Consider the following 16,382-nt stretch of genomic DNA (forward strand, 5'->3'; position numbering starts at 1 on the left):
TTGCTTGCAAAATAATACCTTGCAATGCAAAGAGACTATGTACATGTGTATGTGGATTTTATTCACTATAGATTTGTTACATTGTAAATAAAAATTCATTTTAATGAATCTTTTGTTTTGGTACAGCATCTAGTAATCAACAAAATTTTACACTGATTTTCTTGCTAAGAGCTCAACCAACATACATGTAACTAATGCCATGACCATGCAAACACATGATCATACTTTATAATTAGAAGCAACAAAAAAAAAGAGCAACATGAAGTTTGAGAGTGTTGCCATGATATGATAGGGATAAACTGAGGAGAACGATGATAGCTAATAAATCAATATGCAGGTTGTGCAGAAGAAATGTAGTTTCTCGACTTATGGCCCGATGGATGGAAAGATTTGAACAATGCTAATAGACTGCACTTAAATGGATTCAGAGTTAGGTGTCTGGAGAAAGCTTTATTCACTGAGGGTGTGGAAGCAAAGTGTCAGGATAATTAAAGCAATTGAAGCGGTGACGATGTGTGTAAAAGCACCCATGAAGCAACTGAGCGAATGAAAAAAGTGCAGAATCTAGTCTCAAGCAACATCATATGGAGTAGTCAATTCAGAATGTAAAACTGGTTGGGAAAACTAAGGTGATGCTACAGTTACTATATTACTAATACTAGCAGCATCAGGAATAAGTTTTTGGCATTGGTTAGGGCAACCTTGCCGAAAGTTATAGGTATGAGCGAGATTTGGCTAACAGCAGATGACAGTTACAAGGATAGAATGTAATGGATTGAGCATTTTCAGGGAAGATTGAGAAGACAGGATGTGTGTGTGTGGGGGGGGGGGGAGGGAATGATGAATTGCGACCAACTAGATTAAGAGTCAATAGCACAGATGCTAGTTCTCTTCGATGGTGTGAGATCAAGGCCGATAGAACAAAATATAAAAAATTGTTTGATGCTATAGGCCAAGAGGAGCCAGGGATGATGTGGAAGATATGCATCAGCAGATTAGTACAATGAATGCAAGTTGAGTAACTGTGGGTGGGGGGGGGGCTTCAGAGACAGATTGGAAAGAGGAAAGACCAGATGACAGGATGGAAATGGAATTTATACACACTACTTGAAGCAGAATGTAATGAAGGGGCCTCAGGGTATGAGAGTGTTTGATCTTGTTAGAGGGTCAGAAATAACTAAGGTGGTTACATTGCAATGTTACATTAAAAAAATTAAAAGGTGGTTACATTAAAATGTGGAAATTCCAGTTAAAAGATATATGTGGAACTATAAGGCAGATGAATGTGATACACTTAGGAAGCTTGAAGCAGTACCATGGCATAAAGATCTGCAATGGAAGGATGCTCACAGTGAATAGTCATACCTGAAGGATGGCAGGCAGTTAAGTTGTCCTTTATGTAAGGCATGAAGCTCTTATCCCATTAATGTGTGTAAGAGAGAGAGAGATGAAAAGATAGGCTCAAGCTGTCTATTAATACAACCAAATAAACCTAATATATTCCTTCTGATAAACTTATATCTAATTAGAATGAGGAAACCAAGAAGCAACTTTAGTGCTATGGACATCCCCACCTGTATGGACTACAAAAGTTCACAAAGCAAATATTCCATTACATACTGTGGTGGACTGCACTGGCCCTCCTCACTACAAAACTGCTAAAAACTAATATTTGCAGGAAAGTCCTCTTCACCTATCAACAATAGTTAGCTCTCATTTCAAAGAAAAGTCATTGAAGATTAGTCTTTGTCCCAGTGATCTCCTTTTCAGCTTGGTCTTTATTCAAGAATGTTCTTTCAGATGAAATGCAACTTCTTCAAACAAGACTTTTAGGGAGATATTTTCAGCCTATTTGTCATTCACTCTGGCTGCAAAATAAACTTTACCAGCTAATTGAAGGAACATCAATGGGTAATTCTCTTTCTTTACAATTAGCTTACTACTTCAATGATTTGAGCAACGAATACTGAATAGTCATTCCAAAACCATCCTTTGTTACAAATATGTAATGTTTTCAGTTAGGTATGGTTCCATACAGATCTACAAGAGTTCATCAATAAAATCAATTGGCACCATCATATTGCCGGCTTGGCTGGCCAAGTGGTTAGCGTACATACCACTGGAATCCTCTTAACAAATGGATAGCTACAATTTCTGGACAAAGTTTGTTATACCTAAAACCATTCTGTATCTTGATATTTTGCATATCAAATATAATCTTCTTGGTCTTTCAAGTAATGCTAAGAAACTATGCTCCAAAGTTCCTGTTACACTATTTAAAGATAAGTTACCACCTAAATTACCTACAACTGAATTCAATGCACTGCTTTCACCCTTCACTGAAACAAAAATCTATTTCAAACCTGGATGAAGGCAAAACCATAGTTTCAATGGATAGATCACTAAGAGGACACTTTACATGAAAAAAATTAAGAAATAAGTTATAACCATACCAAAACTCAAACAACTGATAATAGTTCCTGTAATAATATAGTGAAGAAACAATGCACTCAATTTGGAAATAATTCATGATCTTAGTCTTCCAGAAATATAAAGGCTGCTTGGTGAGACTGATTGTGAACCGTACAGACTTGCCTACATATAGGATGATTAAGGTTCTTTCCCCACCTGTAAAGCACACGTATCCATCAATTGATTTATTAATTCCACACATTTGAGAGAGAGAGAACAAGCATATTTCCATATTTGTCTTTTACATTACTCAGTGGCCAGTTACAGCAATTAATTTGGCAATCTTGAAACATAATAATTGGGCAGTGGATAATTATATCTGCATAATGTATTATAGCTATAAATTGCTCTTGTTCACCTGGCTGGTTTACCTATTTTGCAAGATGAAATACCATAACTGCTTAGAAATACTGAGAGGTTGACAAAAAAGAACAAAAATGTGGTTATGAGAAAATTAGTGAAATAAAAGTGAGAAATGCTCAAGCAATAGGATAACAGCACAGACTGAGTACTGTATACCAGTAACCGGACAAAGCTGATAGAACTTATCTTTAAAAGGGTAGCTGTGGCATAACTATAAACAAACTAACATAATAACCACAGTAATAAACTTTCATTAAAGTACAGATATTTCATACTGAGAATAACGGCAGTGTGTAGAAACAAGAAAATCAGAACAGGAATACAACAATTAGTTTACTAATTAAAATTTTTTGCTGCAAGCTAGAAATTAATATTAATAAATAACTATTTTTGATGTTTACATAAAATGAGAATCTCCCAACCTCCCTAAGAGAATCGTTTAAATTCAAGTTAGGAAAATGTAAAAAGGACCAACTTTCTTTGAACAGGTGTTCAATATTTAAAAGTGCTTCTATGGAGAAGACAAGCTTCATCCCACCAGATACTGTTTAGTGTCAATACCCATGCCAGACCAGACTTGAGGTTCTACTTATTCAATGTAGTACTGATGCTCATTAATCTTTTTTCCACAGAACAGCCTCTCTGCCCAAAGTATGTCAAATTATACTCAAGGAATCTGGTAAACATCAGCTAAAGATAAGATAAAGGCAGTTTTTCTTTTGTAGATGGTAACAGATGAGAAATTGTTGATAGGAAAAATATCTGGGAATAAAGTGATACTTCATACTTCTACCAATAGGTTCAGATATATCAGAAATATAAGTGATCAGAACTCTGTGGTCTGATGAATACTTAGGTGTTAATTATCTGCTGGATTTTATGAGATTAATAACTATTCCATTGAAGGTTTGAGAATGAGAAGCTCTTGTAAGCTTGAGGGAGAGGAGCACATATGTGCTCTATTAATTAAGGACTTGGTAACACTAATTTTTGAGGATGTAATGAGCAGACTTGATGAATGTATCTGCCAGTAAAGGTAGGTTTTAGGTTTGGTAAACACTGGTTGACAAAGTATCAGAAGCTGTGTGCATAAGAGATCCAAGAATGGTAAACTACCAGAATTTTTTTTTTTCTGGTAGTTTACCAGAATGGATAAAGGCTATTAATGTTTCATACCAATGTATGAAATGGACAAGTTCATTTTCAGAATGAGGCCAAACATCAGACATAATGAAACCAATGGCTGGGGATTAAAGAAAACAAGAGTATCTTCTAGATGGTTCAAAAAATGGTTTGCCAAAGGTGGAGAACAAAGGGCTACACACAGCAGTGTCTTCAATTTGTCTATAGATCTTGTTTTTTCCAGCTGAAATATCTATCGTATAGCAAATTCAAACATTTTCACAACATCAAGAAGAAAATCATAGTAAATAAGTCAGATAATCAAATGTTGAAATGAAATAAACAGAAATTGATGTTTAAGGAATGTGTGGAATTCTTGATGAATGATCTGGATTGTCTAATATTGGCAGTTAACTGTGAAAGAAATTTAACAATTGTATATGTGGGAGAGTCAATGCAATTCACAATGGGTCTTACTGGACAACCTTCTTTAAAAATGGTTACAACCAGCATCAAATCTAGCAGATGGACTGTGTTCCAACATCTAAGAATTCTTCAGACTGCAGTGTTCCAATCCCTTACATTTCTGATATCTCTGAACCTATTGGTAGAAATATGAAGTATCACCTTATTCCCAGATATTTTCCCATCAACAAAATTTCTCTTCTGTTATCATCTACAAAAGAAAAAACTGTCACCTTTATCTTCAGCTGGTGTTTACCAGATTCCTTGCGAGTATAATTAACATACTTCGGACAGAGAGGCAGTTCTGTGGAAAAAAAAAAAAGAATTAATGAACATCAGTACTACATTGAATATGTGGAACCTCAAAATTCTGGTCTGGCACAGCATAGTATTGACACTAAACACTGTCTAGTGGATGAAGCTCATCTTCTCCATAGAAGTGGTTTTAAATCTGATAGCAATATCATTTTAAAGCTGATAGGGCTTCACAAAGAAAATTGTGAAGCCCTATCAGACTAACTTGAATTGAAAAAATTCTCATCCTCAAAAGTTTGGTAATTCTTATTTTATATAAACATTAAAAATAGTTTTAATTTCTAGCTCATGGCAATTGTTTTTAATTGGTAAACCAATTATTGTATGTACCTTGCATTCCTGTTCTAATTGCTTGTTTCTAGTTACTGATGATGTACTGTGATTATAGTCTAATTTTGTTGTTTAAAGCTGATAGGGCTCAATTAGTCTGACTAATGTATAAAATGTTCAGTTTTTAAATGAGACTTCAGAAGCAATAATTTAATGCCAGGCTGGATTTGAGTTTTGGCAATAAAAAGTTGAGCATATGAAACTATACATGCAGTATATTTATGACATCAGAAGCTTGAAATAATTTTATGGGTGGAAATGTCTTCTGGACTAAAAATTAACGATAAAAAGGAAATAGCGAATACTGTTTTTTGAAGAGAAAAAAAAAAGGGCAGGATTCTAGGTTATTCTCTCATGGTGATGAGCCCATTTGCATTTAATATAGATATTACATATTTATATTTCAAGGAAAAAAGAGTGCACTGACTTACAAAACTATGAAGATAAAAATAGTAAAGCCTTTATTGTACTTCCAAACTGGTAGAGAAATGAAAAAGCTATCTACTCGTGCACACAGTGAAGAATAAGAGGAATTCTGGCATCCAACCATAGTGAAGAGAAGTGTAACATGCTAGAGGTTTCCGTCCAAAAGAATAGAGTAACTGCATTGCTACAAACTTGTCATAGCATAGGGGTGTGAAACAAGGTCTACCGTGGAACAGAAGAATCCAAATCCTTAAAGTGTAGAAATTTTACAATTGAAATAGCTATTAATGTTAATATCTTAATATCCATTGTAGAATCCATTCACAAGGATTCTACAATGACAAGACAAGCATTAGCAGTTATGGGAGTCACCTCTGCAATACATACTTAGGAAATTACTTAAATAGTTGTCATGCAAACTAACAAAAACAGATGAATATAAAAAGAACTTACACTTCCAGCTTTGGAATTTCGCCGCAAAAAATGCATTGGGATAGGCCTGCCCAAGTTGAATTCTAATGTTTTCAGAATAACCTGCTCCATTTTAAAAATATCTTGCTTGGTATAAGCATTGTCTGTTATATACTCAAAATCATTAACATCAGGGACATACATTTCTTCATATTTGGTAGCAATAAACAATGATGTGACTCCAACCAACTGAAGTTTGCTACGTGTTATTTCTTCTTTCTGTTTCAAAGAAAAGTTAAAAAAGGTAAATATTTTTAGAAAATAAACTACAATATCTAATAAGTAATGTCTAGAGTTCTGATACATTTGGATACTCTTCACATAAAATCAGCCTTTAATCAACTTAAGTTGATAAAATTGTTGCTTTTTTTGCAAATGTTTCCACCACAATTATACAAAGTGATCACCATATTTTCTTTCAAAAAAGTTTATGTAAACTTGAGTCAATTACAGGTTGAATTTATGTAAATAGCAGTTAAGAAGCAATTTGCTGGCAATGAGCAATTACTCTTCAATTTCATCCAGCTGGAGAGAGCGAAAAACTAACAAGTTTATTATATATGTATGTACTTTATAAAGGATCTCTACATAAAAGAAAAAACCCTAAATAAAATTTTACACTATCTTGTATAAAATGCAACCCAAAACACTGTACTCTTAAAATAACTATACATTCTTAAAGTGGCAGTGATATGTTGAACAGGAATCCAGCCACTTAAGTTCATTACTTATGAGCTAATTATGCAATGTGGATATAAGATATTCATAACCCAGCTACTAGTATGTTCTTTTTTATGGTTATATCAGTTGCTTTAATATTTTTGTTCTAGGTGCTTATCAGAACTTTCCATTTCCCTCCTCCTTGTAAATCCCTTTCCCATTTATATGCGTTATTTTATTTTGTCTTATTTTCGAAGCATTCTTATGTTTTACTTTAAGATATTCATTTAGCTCTCCTCCATAACACCAAAACGGTGCAATTTCACTTCTTCCATAATTTCTGATTGATCTTGGTCAAAATAAATGATTGGTCAATCAACCCATGCAAAGACAGTAAGTTACAAGAGGCCAACAAAAATCTCTGTCAATTTCACCTATGAAAGAATTGTCTTAACAAATTAAAGAATTATGGCCAGAATGCATGTAATATCTGTAAATATTTTACAGTCTGCAGTTTTTATAAGTATTTCTAAGTGAAAACTCTTGCTTCTTCAATACAAGATCATCCTCCAGATTAAGAGACTAATCTTTTTCCTTGCTGATTCAAATCCATTTAGGATGTATATTTGTAATTGAAAAGATAAATTTCTGTAATTCAGTTCATTTAGAATGTAAGTTCTGAAATTTTTAATGTCAAAGCAACAAACCTGCCTAAAACTATAATCGCAATTTTTATCCATTCTTATTTTACTTAAATTTTTTGCATCCACCTAGTTCTAATTTGAATTAGGTGGATGCAAAGTAGTAAAACAAAGTTGAAATGGTAAACTTCAACACTAAACATCCTTCTGAACACCTATTGACATAAATCTGATTCTAATATACTACTTAAGACCCAAGCTCTAAAGTATGTTACTACTTTAGGTTCCAGTATCAGGCATATAGGTACTTTATAAAAAGAAAATAAAGTTTAAAACAATTTCCTTGGTTTAATTATTTTCACTGCATTTCCAAATTCTCCCTTGTCAACTGAAGCATTCAAAGGTTGTTTAATAGTTTTCCTAATATCTTCATTTTTTAACAATAGTTTATTGTTAAACTAAAATGGTTAAGCTTAAAAACTCACATTAGTGCTATAAATAGGCTAAGGGTTAAATACTCTAATGCTAGAGGCCAAATAATTGAAATTTTTAAGCCACTTAAGATTCAAGGAAAATGTTGATCCCACACTAGGTGATAAAATTCATTTCCACCTAGAGACATTGTCAAATATCCATAGTAAGATCTGAACCAACAATTAACTGGTTGGTTCAGATCCATTCAGCCAACCAGGCCAGGAATTTAATACACTTATTCTGCAAATTTTCTATTCATAAAATTACAATACATTTTATTAGTATTTCATCTAGAGTAAATGAGGCATTTAAATTAATGGAGACACAGACTAATAAAGTTTCATGCAAGTATTCAAATGTTTTATGCTCTCTAGGTGCCATCAAAAGGTGGTTGATTAAATGAAACATAAGTAAACATTAAATCAATTCAACAAAAGACAGTAAAAATTCAAAGTCTCAGGGGCATATTCTGTATAAATTCAAAATTAAAAAAAAAAGACAGTAACATAAAGACTCAGCATGTCAACCAAATGTGAATCAATTAAGCTGTCCAAACTGCATTAAAGCCCTGATAGTTTTATATGCTATTAAAATAGCTGGGGAGGTTTGTATGAAAGAAAACTATTTTCCATGAAGTGAAAAACAAACCACCAGATCTATTCAAATTAGTGATGTAGCAAGATTAACAACTTACTTTATATGACCAATCCATAAGTTTTTTCTATAGAATCCTATATCTAGAAAAAAAATGGAACATTTAATAGTCTAGGTATCCATTATAAACAGCCAAATCTGCCAGTTTGGCCAAAATATAAACCATAAGCAGAGAATTTTACAGATACCAAGATAGGAAATTTGCCTTTGCAGCGTTTAAAGGAAGAAAGTTTAAAAATTGGGAACCATCAAATTCTGTGCAGGATATGATAATACATGAAAAATTTAAATGACTAACTTTAATCCTCACTTTTCTTCCAAATTAATGTGTTATTATCTGTCAAGACATCAGCAATTTTTTCTGTATCAATCCACTTACATCACAGTCTTCCTCAGGATCTTTTTCTTGCCAACCTGGCAAAGAACACTTGTTTTACTAACCTTTCCTCTCCCATTTCTGTTTAAGTGACCATACCATCTGAGATTAGCTCTGTTAACATATTCTTCAATGTTAACAATGATGAGTTTTTGTAATATCTTCATCTTTTATTCTTCCTGTCACACCCAATTTAACATCAAACCATCTTCCCGTATCTCCTTCAATTGTAATTTACAGCTCAAACAGAATATATTGCTCAATATCATGTCTCATTTACACCATGAGACTGTTCAAACTTTGACAAATACCTTTTCCAGATCTACAAAACTTCAATATAGATCCTTGTTATATTCCCATGATTTCTCAACTTGAGGGTGGTTTTTGTCTAAGATTTTTTCATCAGCAATATTTTTTTTTTTGTCTAAGTTGGTACTGTCATAAGCATCCATGTGAAATTGCAAGTCATTGATAAATAAAATGGATAAAATTGAGTATTGTGCAGTTATAAAATTCTTTGTAAAAGAAGGTTTAACGGCAAAAGAAATTCATTTGAAGTTCATAAGTTTATGGGCACACTTCTCCTTCATTTTCGACAATTAAGAAATGGGCTGCCGAGTTTAAATGTGGCAGTACCAGCCTTGAAGATGATCAATGTGAAGGATATCCAAAAAGTAACAACACCAGAAATCATTAAGTGCACCATATGGTATTGGATGACTGGCGAGTCAAAGTGCATGAAATTGCTGAGACTATACGATTTCAAAAGAACGTGTAGGATATATTTTGCATGAAGAATTTCATATGAATAAGCTTTGTGCAAGATGGGTGCTGCACTTGCTCACAGCAGATCAAAAAAGCACTTGCATGAAAATCACTGAACAGTGCTTGGAGCATTTTAACAAGAATAAAACGGATTTCATGCGTCGATTTATTACTATGGATGAGACTTGGATTCATCATACTCACCAGAATCAAAACAGCAGTCAAAAACAGTAGACAGAAGCTGATTGTTCAGCACCAAAGAAGACAGTCAGTTCCATCAGCAGGTAAGGTCATGGCATCAGTGTTTTGGGATGTTAAAGGCATTTTGTTTGTTATCTTGAAAAGGGTAAAGCAATAACTGGGGAATATTATTCCAATCTTTTAACCAGACTAGACAAAAAATTCGTGAGAAAAGATCCGGTTTTACAGAAGAAAAAATCATCTTTCATCAGGACAATGCATCTGCCCACAAAAGTGTTTTGGCAATGGGAAAATTAAGGGATCTGCACTATGAACTGATGGAACATCCATCCTATTCCCCAGATTTGGCTCCCTCTGACTTCTATCACTTCCCAAAACTATTCCTCACTGGTCAGCATTTTTTTTTTTTTTTTTTTTTCCAAATCAAGAGGGATTGCAGCTGTAAGGGGTATTTTGCAGATCTTACTGAGAACCACTATAGGGACAGAAAAATAGTGCTGGAACATCACTGGAATAAATGAATTAGTCTTAAGGGAGATTATGTTGAAAAATAAAAATAATTTTTTGATTATAAATTTGTTTTTTCATTGTTAGGCTGAGAACTTTTTAGACCACCCTTGTATTTGCCTCAAAGTTAAAATCTAATCCTGACATCCTATTTGGCCCGACTCCAGCTTCTTGTTCTCCAGATTTAACTGAATTTTTCTCAGCCATTTCTCAAGTATACTTTCATAAAGCTTACAAGGAATGCTCAGTAGAGAAATTCCTTTATAATTCTCACTTATATATATATGGGTACTATGAGAGCTATTCCAATTGTCAGGAATTCAACCATGTAAATTATGCAGTGTAACCATTGTAAAACATACATCCAAACTTTTTTGGTCAAGTATCTACTGTATGAATGAACTTTTTCATGTACTACTAACTTCTATCAACAATTTTGCTCCATATTAATCTGTTATCTATCAAGACTCCAATATCAGATCTTATTTGTCTTCTCATGTGCTATTTTACTATATCATTCTACCTAGATTGAGGTCTTTTTCTAGGTCATTTTCTTATCTTCGTGGTAAACGCTTTTGTGCAACTTTCCTCTCCCATTCTGTTTAAGTGTCTCATATTAGCATCTAGTAATGCATTAACTGAGCTAATGTCAAGTTCTAATATCCTAATTTTTATTCATGTTACACTTTAATGAAATAATTCACAGCACAAAGAGAAAGAATTAAATATGTTTAATCATTTATCTGTTCTACCCAAGCTTCCTCACAGCAAAACTTGCCAAGCCTTCCTGTTGGTTAAAAAAAATTATAATTATCTGTCCCTTCCACCTCATATCACAATCAAAGACAAGAGTAATGACATTACCATTTCTTATATTTAGGGCACTTCAGAAAAAAATACCAGAACTTTAAAACATATCTGCACAGCTTTCATACCTCATTTGAAACTGGCATTCTTCCCCACTGTCTTAAGGATCCACCTCCCTTCTCTACCACAGGTATTTAGAAAGATCACTGTTCTTGAAACTTATGGTGAGAATGGGAAATCTAACATCTGCCTAGAAGAATGCAAAAATACGTCTGCCACCACAACTATGGTCAGGTCTAGCAAACCATACCTTGGATATCTTGCACAGAATCAGATGGAAGAAAACCATGCTCTATCACAGCAAATACAAACTTGACTTTATAATCAGTAGAAGACTTAAAAAACCAGCTTAATCTTAATATGTTGTATTAAACTTCCCTAAATCTCGAAACTAATTCTTGCCCATAGAGGGAATAAATTTAGTCTTAATTTATTTTAATCTCATTTCTTGTTTGTGTTTATTACAATTTTAACATATTTCTGAAGATGTCAATGACATACAAATTTTTGAAGTGATTAAACCAGTTTATTTCTTTGTGTATAATTATTCCATTAAAGTGTAACAAATGTAAACTAGCACCTAAATAATTGTTTACTAATCCTCATTTTTAATATGAAGCTGCCTGGCATTGATGCCACCTGTTTACTCCCCTATCTTCCTCAGAACTCATCTGTAGTCTTGAGTATGATTTACAATACTTTATTTTAACCCAGATTATAGATTCAGAAGATAAAACTGGTTGTACAAAGTCTTGTATACAGCTAGTTTCCTGTTTTCACTATTACATATAAATGTATTCAGCTGATTTCATACCATTCCACCTGTGCTGATTATGCTGTCTATTTACATATTAATTTGCCATGTTCACTAAAAATTGCACCAAAATATCTACTGTTTTACTTGTTCTATAGGTTCTCCATTTAGGATGCAATGGATGTTTTCAATGTTTCTGCCTAATTTTATTGTCTTTTTTATTGCTGATTTTCATACCAAATTTATTACAGCTGTTATTCAGTTTAGTCAAGGAATCCTGAAGATTTGCACTGGATTTGTTTCATCATCAAATTCCTGCCTTGTACCCTCAAGGGGTGTACAGGATATGACAGTACTACATGAAAAATTACATCATTACTAACTTCCTATCTACAATTTTCCTCCAAATCAGTCTGTTACTTGTCAAGACTCCAACATTATCAGATCTTATATTTCTATCGTCTAAGGCACTTTGTACCGTATCAATCCACCTATATCTTGGTCTTCCTCTGGGTCGTTTTCCTGCCAACCTGGCAGAGAACACTTGTTTTGCTAATCTTTCCTCTCCCATTCTATTTAAGTGACCATACCACCTGAGATTAGCTCTGTTAACGCATTCCTGGATGCTGACAATGTCAAGTTCTTTCCTAATATCCTCATTTTTAATATGATATTGCCATTCATGCCATCTGTTCACACCTCTAATCTTTCTCAGGACTCGCATATCTGTGGTCTCTAGTCTTCGGTCAAGTGTTTTACTTCTGACCCAGCTCTCAGATCCATAAGTTAAAACTGGTTTGAACACTCTTGTATACAGCTAATTTAGCGTTCCGACTAATTTCTCTCTTATTCCATATGAATTTATTCAATTGACTTCCCATCATACCAGCTTTGCTGATTCTGTTGTCTATTTTTATATTTAATTTACCATTTTCACTAAAAATCGAGCCTAAGTAGCTGAAATGTTTTACTTGTTCCACAGGTTCTCCATTCACAACACAGTTGACATTTCCAATGATTCTGCCTATTTTCATTGTCTTTGTCTTTTTATTGCTGACCTTCATACCATATCTATTACAACAGCAAATGAAATTAGTCAGAGAATCTTGCAGACTTGTAGCGGATTTATTTAGAAGTATAACATCATCAGCATAAAGCAAAGAGCTGACATTAACATCTCCAATTTTGATATCAGGTTTAATACCACTTTCCTTCATAATGTGATCCATATAGATAATGAATAACAGAGGGGATAATGTACATCCTTTTCTCACACCAGATTTAACATTAAACCATCTACCTGTACTTCGTTCAATTCTAGCTGCTGACTTACAACTCAAATAAAGACTACGTATTGCTTGATATAATGCCCCATTGACACCATATAACTGCAGAGTATTGAATAGCTTTTCTCTTGGCACCTTGTCATATGCCTTTTCCAAATTGACAAAACTTAAATACAGATCTTTGTTATATTCCCATGCTTTCTCGACTATTTGTCATAAAGTGAAGATCTGATCCTGACAGCCTCTATTTGGCCTGAATCCAGCTTGTTCTTCACCAAGCTTTTCTTCCACAATTCTTCTCAACCGTTTCTCAAGTATACTTGCATAGATCTTGTCAGGAACACTCAGTAGGGAAATACCTCTGTAATTCTCACATTCAGTTTTATTTCCTTTTTAATATATGGGTACTCTGAGAGCTCTACTCCAATCATCCGGAATTTGTCCCTCTGTCCAGGCTTTCTGAACTATGCAGTGCAGCCACTGTAAGACTCTTATACCACCATACTTCAGCATTTCTGGTCGAATATCATCTACTCCTGCTGCCGTTCCACATTTCAAGCCTTTGATGGCTTTTTCTACTTCAAGTATGGATATGTATTCCTGACTGCATGCCTGGTCAGTGATTTTCTTTTTTTTTTCACTGTGCTGTCATCACTGCTTGTTTCATTTAGCAGTTTTTCAAAGTAATTACTCCATACTTCAAGGATATCTTTTTCTACCGTTTTCATGTCACCTTTATCATCTCTAACTCCTTTTACAGCACTTTCCTCCATTCCTAAGCTTCTTCAACAACCTCCATAATATTTTGCCACCTTCTTGATATTTATTTTCTATATTCTTGCCAAAGTCCTCCCATGACTTTTGTTTAGCTAGTTTTACACACTGTTTAGCTTTCTTACATTTGTCTCTGTATTCTGTAAGAGTAAAAGCTGTCTTATTTGCCAGGAACTTTTGATATGCTTTCTTCTTTTCCTTCACTGCCTCTTTAACTTCATGTGTCCACCAGGGAGTTCTGATTTTTTTATCCTTGCACACAACCTCACCACATGCCTCTCTGGCAGAATCAATGTTTTCTTCAGAGTTTGCCACTGAATCTCCAAGGTTTGATTCCTGTACTCAAACTCTTTCATTTTCTTTTCAATAATCTTTCTGTATTTTAGTCTACACTTCACATCCGAAAGCTGCCCAACTTTTATTCGCTTCAAAACTTTCTTACATGTTATTCTTTTCAATATAAAATTCAGTTTTATCCTGCTCAAGACTAAACAGTGATCACTTCCAATTTCAAATCCTCTGTACACTCTGATGTCCTGCACCAGGGAGAAAACATCACTATCAACAATAACATAGTCAATGAGACTTTTCTTATTCCTAGCCACTTCTCTCCATGTGAATTTGTGCACATTTTTATGTTGGAACATGGTGTTAGTAATAATCAGTCAATGTCCTGAGCAGAAATCCAACAGATATTTGCCATTAGTATTAGCTTTGCTCTTTTCTCCAAATTTTCCCAAAATATTTTTGTATATCTCACAATCATTTCCTACTCTGCTATTTAGATCCCCAACAAGGACCAACTTTTCCTTTTTCATTGTGTCAGTTGCTTTTTCTAAATCCTCAAAAAATTCCTCCACTTCTACCTTAGTAGAACCTTCTGTGGGACCATAGGCACAAATAAGTCTCATTGTCCAGTTCCCCATTCTCATATTTGCCCACATTACTTGAGACTGACTGCCATTCAAGAAGATTAGCCTCGTATTTTGTGTTGAATACTATGGCTACTCCTTCTCTGCCTTGATTGTCATTTCCTGAATATAACATTTGTATTTATTGCTCAGAAAGTTCTCACCAGTTTTTGTCTTTTTTTGTTTCAGTCACCCCTATTATGTCGATCTGGTACTTATCTAATTCCTCAGCTAGCTCCATTTCTTTGCCATTCAAGCTTCTTACGTTGATAGTACCGATCTTTAACTCTGGTGATGTTGAGTTGGGGTTTGTTTTCAGATTTGTTCCAGTAGCTGACTTTTCGCTGTTCGCCCTGGTTCCCTGGCGAAAACAACGGGGGCCTTGTTTAACCGGGCGATGCCCCAGCCGGCATGAAATTTTGTCATGCTGTACCATCATTTTTTATTTTGGTTTAACCAATAAGAATACAATTTGGTCGGCTAAATCCCAAATTGCCAGCCCATCATCGTTCGTTCAGTATCAAAGTAGATACCCAACAGGGTGCACCACGAGAAGGTGAGGATTGGACATTAGGTCAGAAGCCCTGGTCGGCTCTCCGCATTCCTTGAAAGGCTATGTGGAGGTCTCCTCTCAGTTATACAGCTTTGACCCTTAAGCACCCCTGGATTTGTTTAGGAATATAAATTTTGCGTAAAGCAAAGAACTAAGTTTGATCTCAATCTAATATATTCCAAATATATTCCACTTATCTAATAAACATTATTTATTAGATAAGTGGATTACGTTATGAAGGCAAGTGGTATTAAATCTAAATAATACCACTCGATCAGACTAGATGAGGGTTCTAAGGTGGTATGGCCACTTAAATAGAATGTGGTAAAGAAAGGTTAGCAAACATTTGATGACAAGAAAGACCCAGAGGAAGAGCAAGATCTAGATTCAGTCAAGTGCCTTAGAAGCAAGATATGTTAAATACAACATTAAAGTGCTGACAAGTAAGACTAATTGCAAAAAAAATTAGTGATAGGAGATTAATAATGTAAACTTAATCTATAATATAGATATAGTTAAAATATTTCAGCTATTTAGGCACAGTTTTTAGTGTAATATTTGTGTTCGTCCAGTTCAGGACCTATCAAGAATGTGTAAATACGTCCACGTAAGTAAGGAACTAGATAAGAACAATTCAAAAACAGGAAAGTTAACAATATTGTAATTCTAGTAGGCACTAACAACTTAACTAGCAATAAGTTCAGTATGAGAGAGGACATGAAAGGGTTGTTGGAAGAAGTGAGAAAGTGAAAATAGTATTTTACTTCAATATGATATGAATTAAGAACAAATGATGGTAAATGATTTGATGCATACTTTGTGTAGAAGGAATGTATGCGAGCTATTGAATGTGTGGAGGGAACATTGGATTTGTATAAGAGGGATATCCTACAATCGAATGCATTTGCCATCAGGAGTCATAAAAAATAGATTGATATAAGACCTAACACAGAGTCAGGAAAACTGAATTCTGATGAGAATGGTTATTATGGAAA

At 34.2% G+C, this 16,382-nt stretch overlaps 1 protein-coding gene across 1 annotated transcript in view; it reads right to left on the minus strand.

The window, feature by feature from the left end:
* The window catches only part of CycB (Cyclin B), a 118,546-nt gene that overhangs the window by 24,436 nt on the left and 77,728 nt on the right, over positions 1–16,382 (minus strand). Inside the window, exon 7 of the mRNA XM_090403479.1 lies at positions 5,947–6,183. Coding sequence (XP_090259605.1) covers positions 5,947–6,183 — 237 coding nt within the window. The remainder of the gene's footprint in view (positions 1–5,946; positions 6,184–16,382) is intronic.

Source organism: Typopeltis vanoorti, chromosome 14 (genome assembly GCF_054136105.1).
Source record: "Typopeltis vanoorti isolate ZY-2024b chromosome 14, IOZ_Tvanoo_1.0, whole genome shotgun sequence".
Taxonomy (NCBI): domain Eukaryota; kingdom Metazoa; phylum Arthropoda; class Arachnida; order Uropygi; family Thelyphonidae; genus Typopeltis; species Typopeltis vanoorti.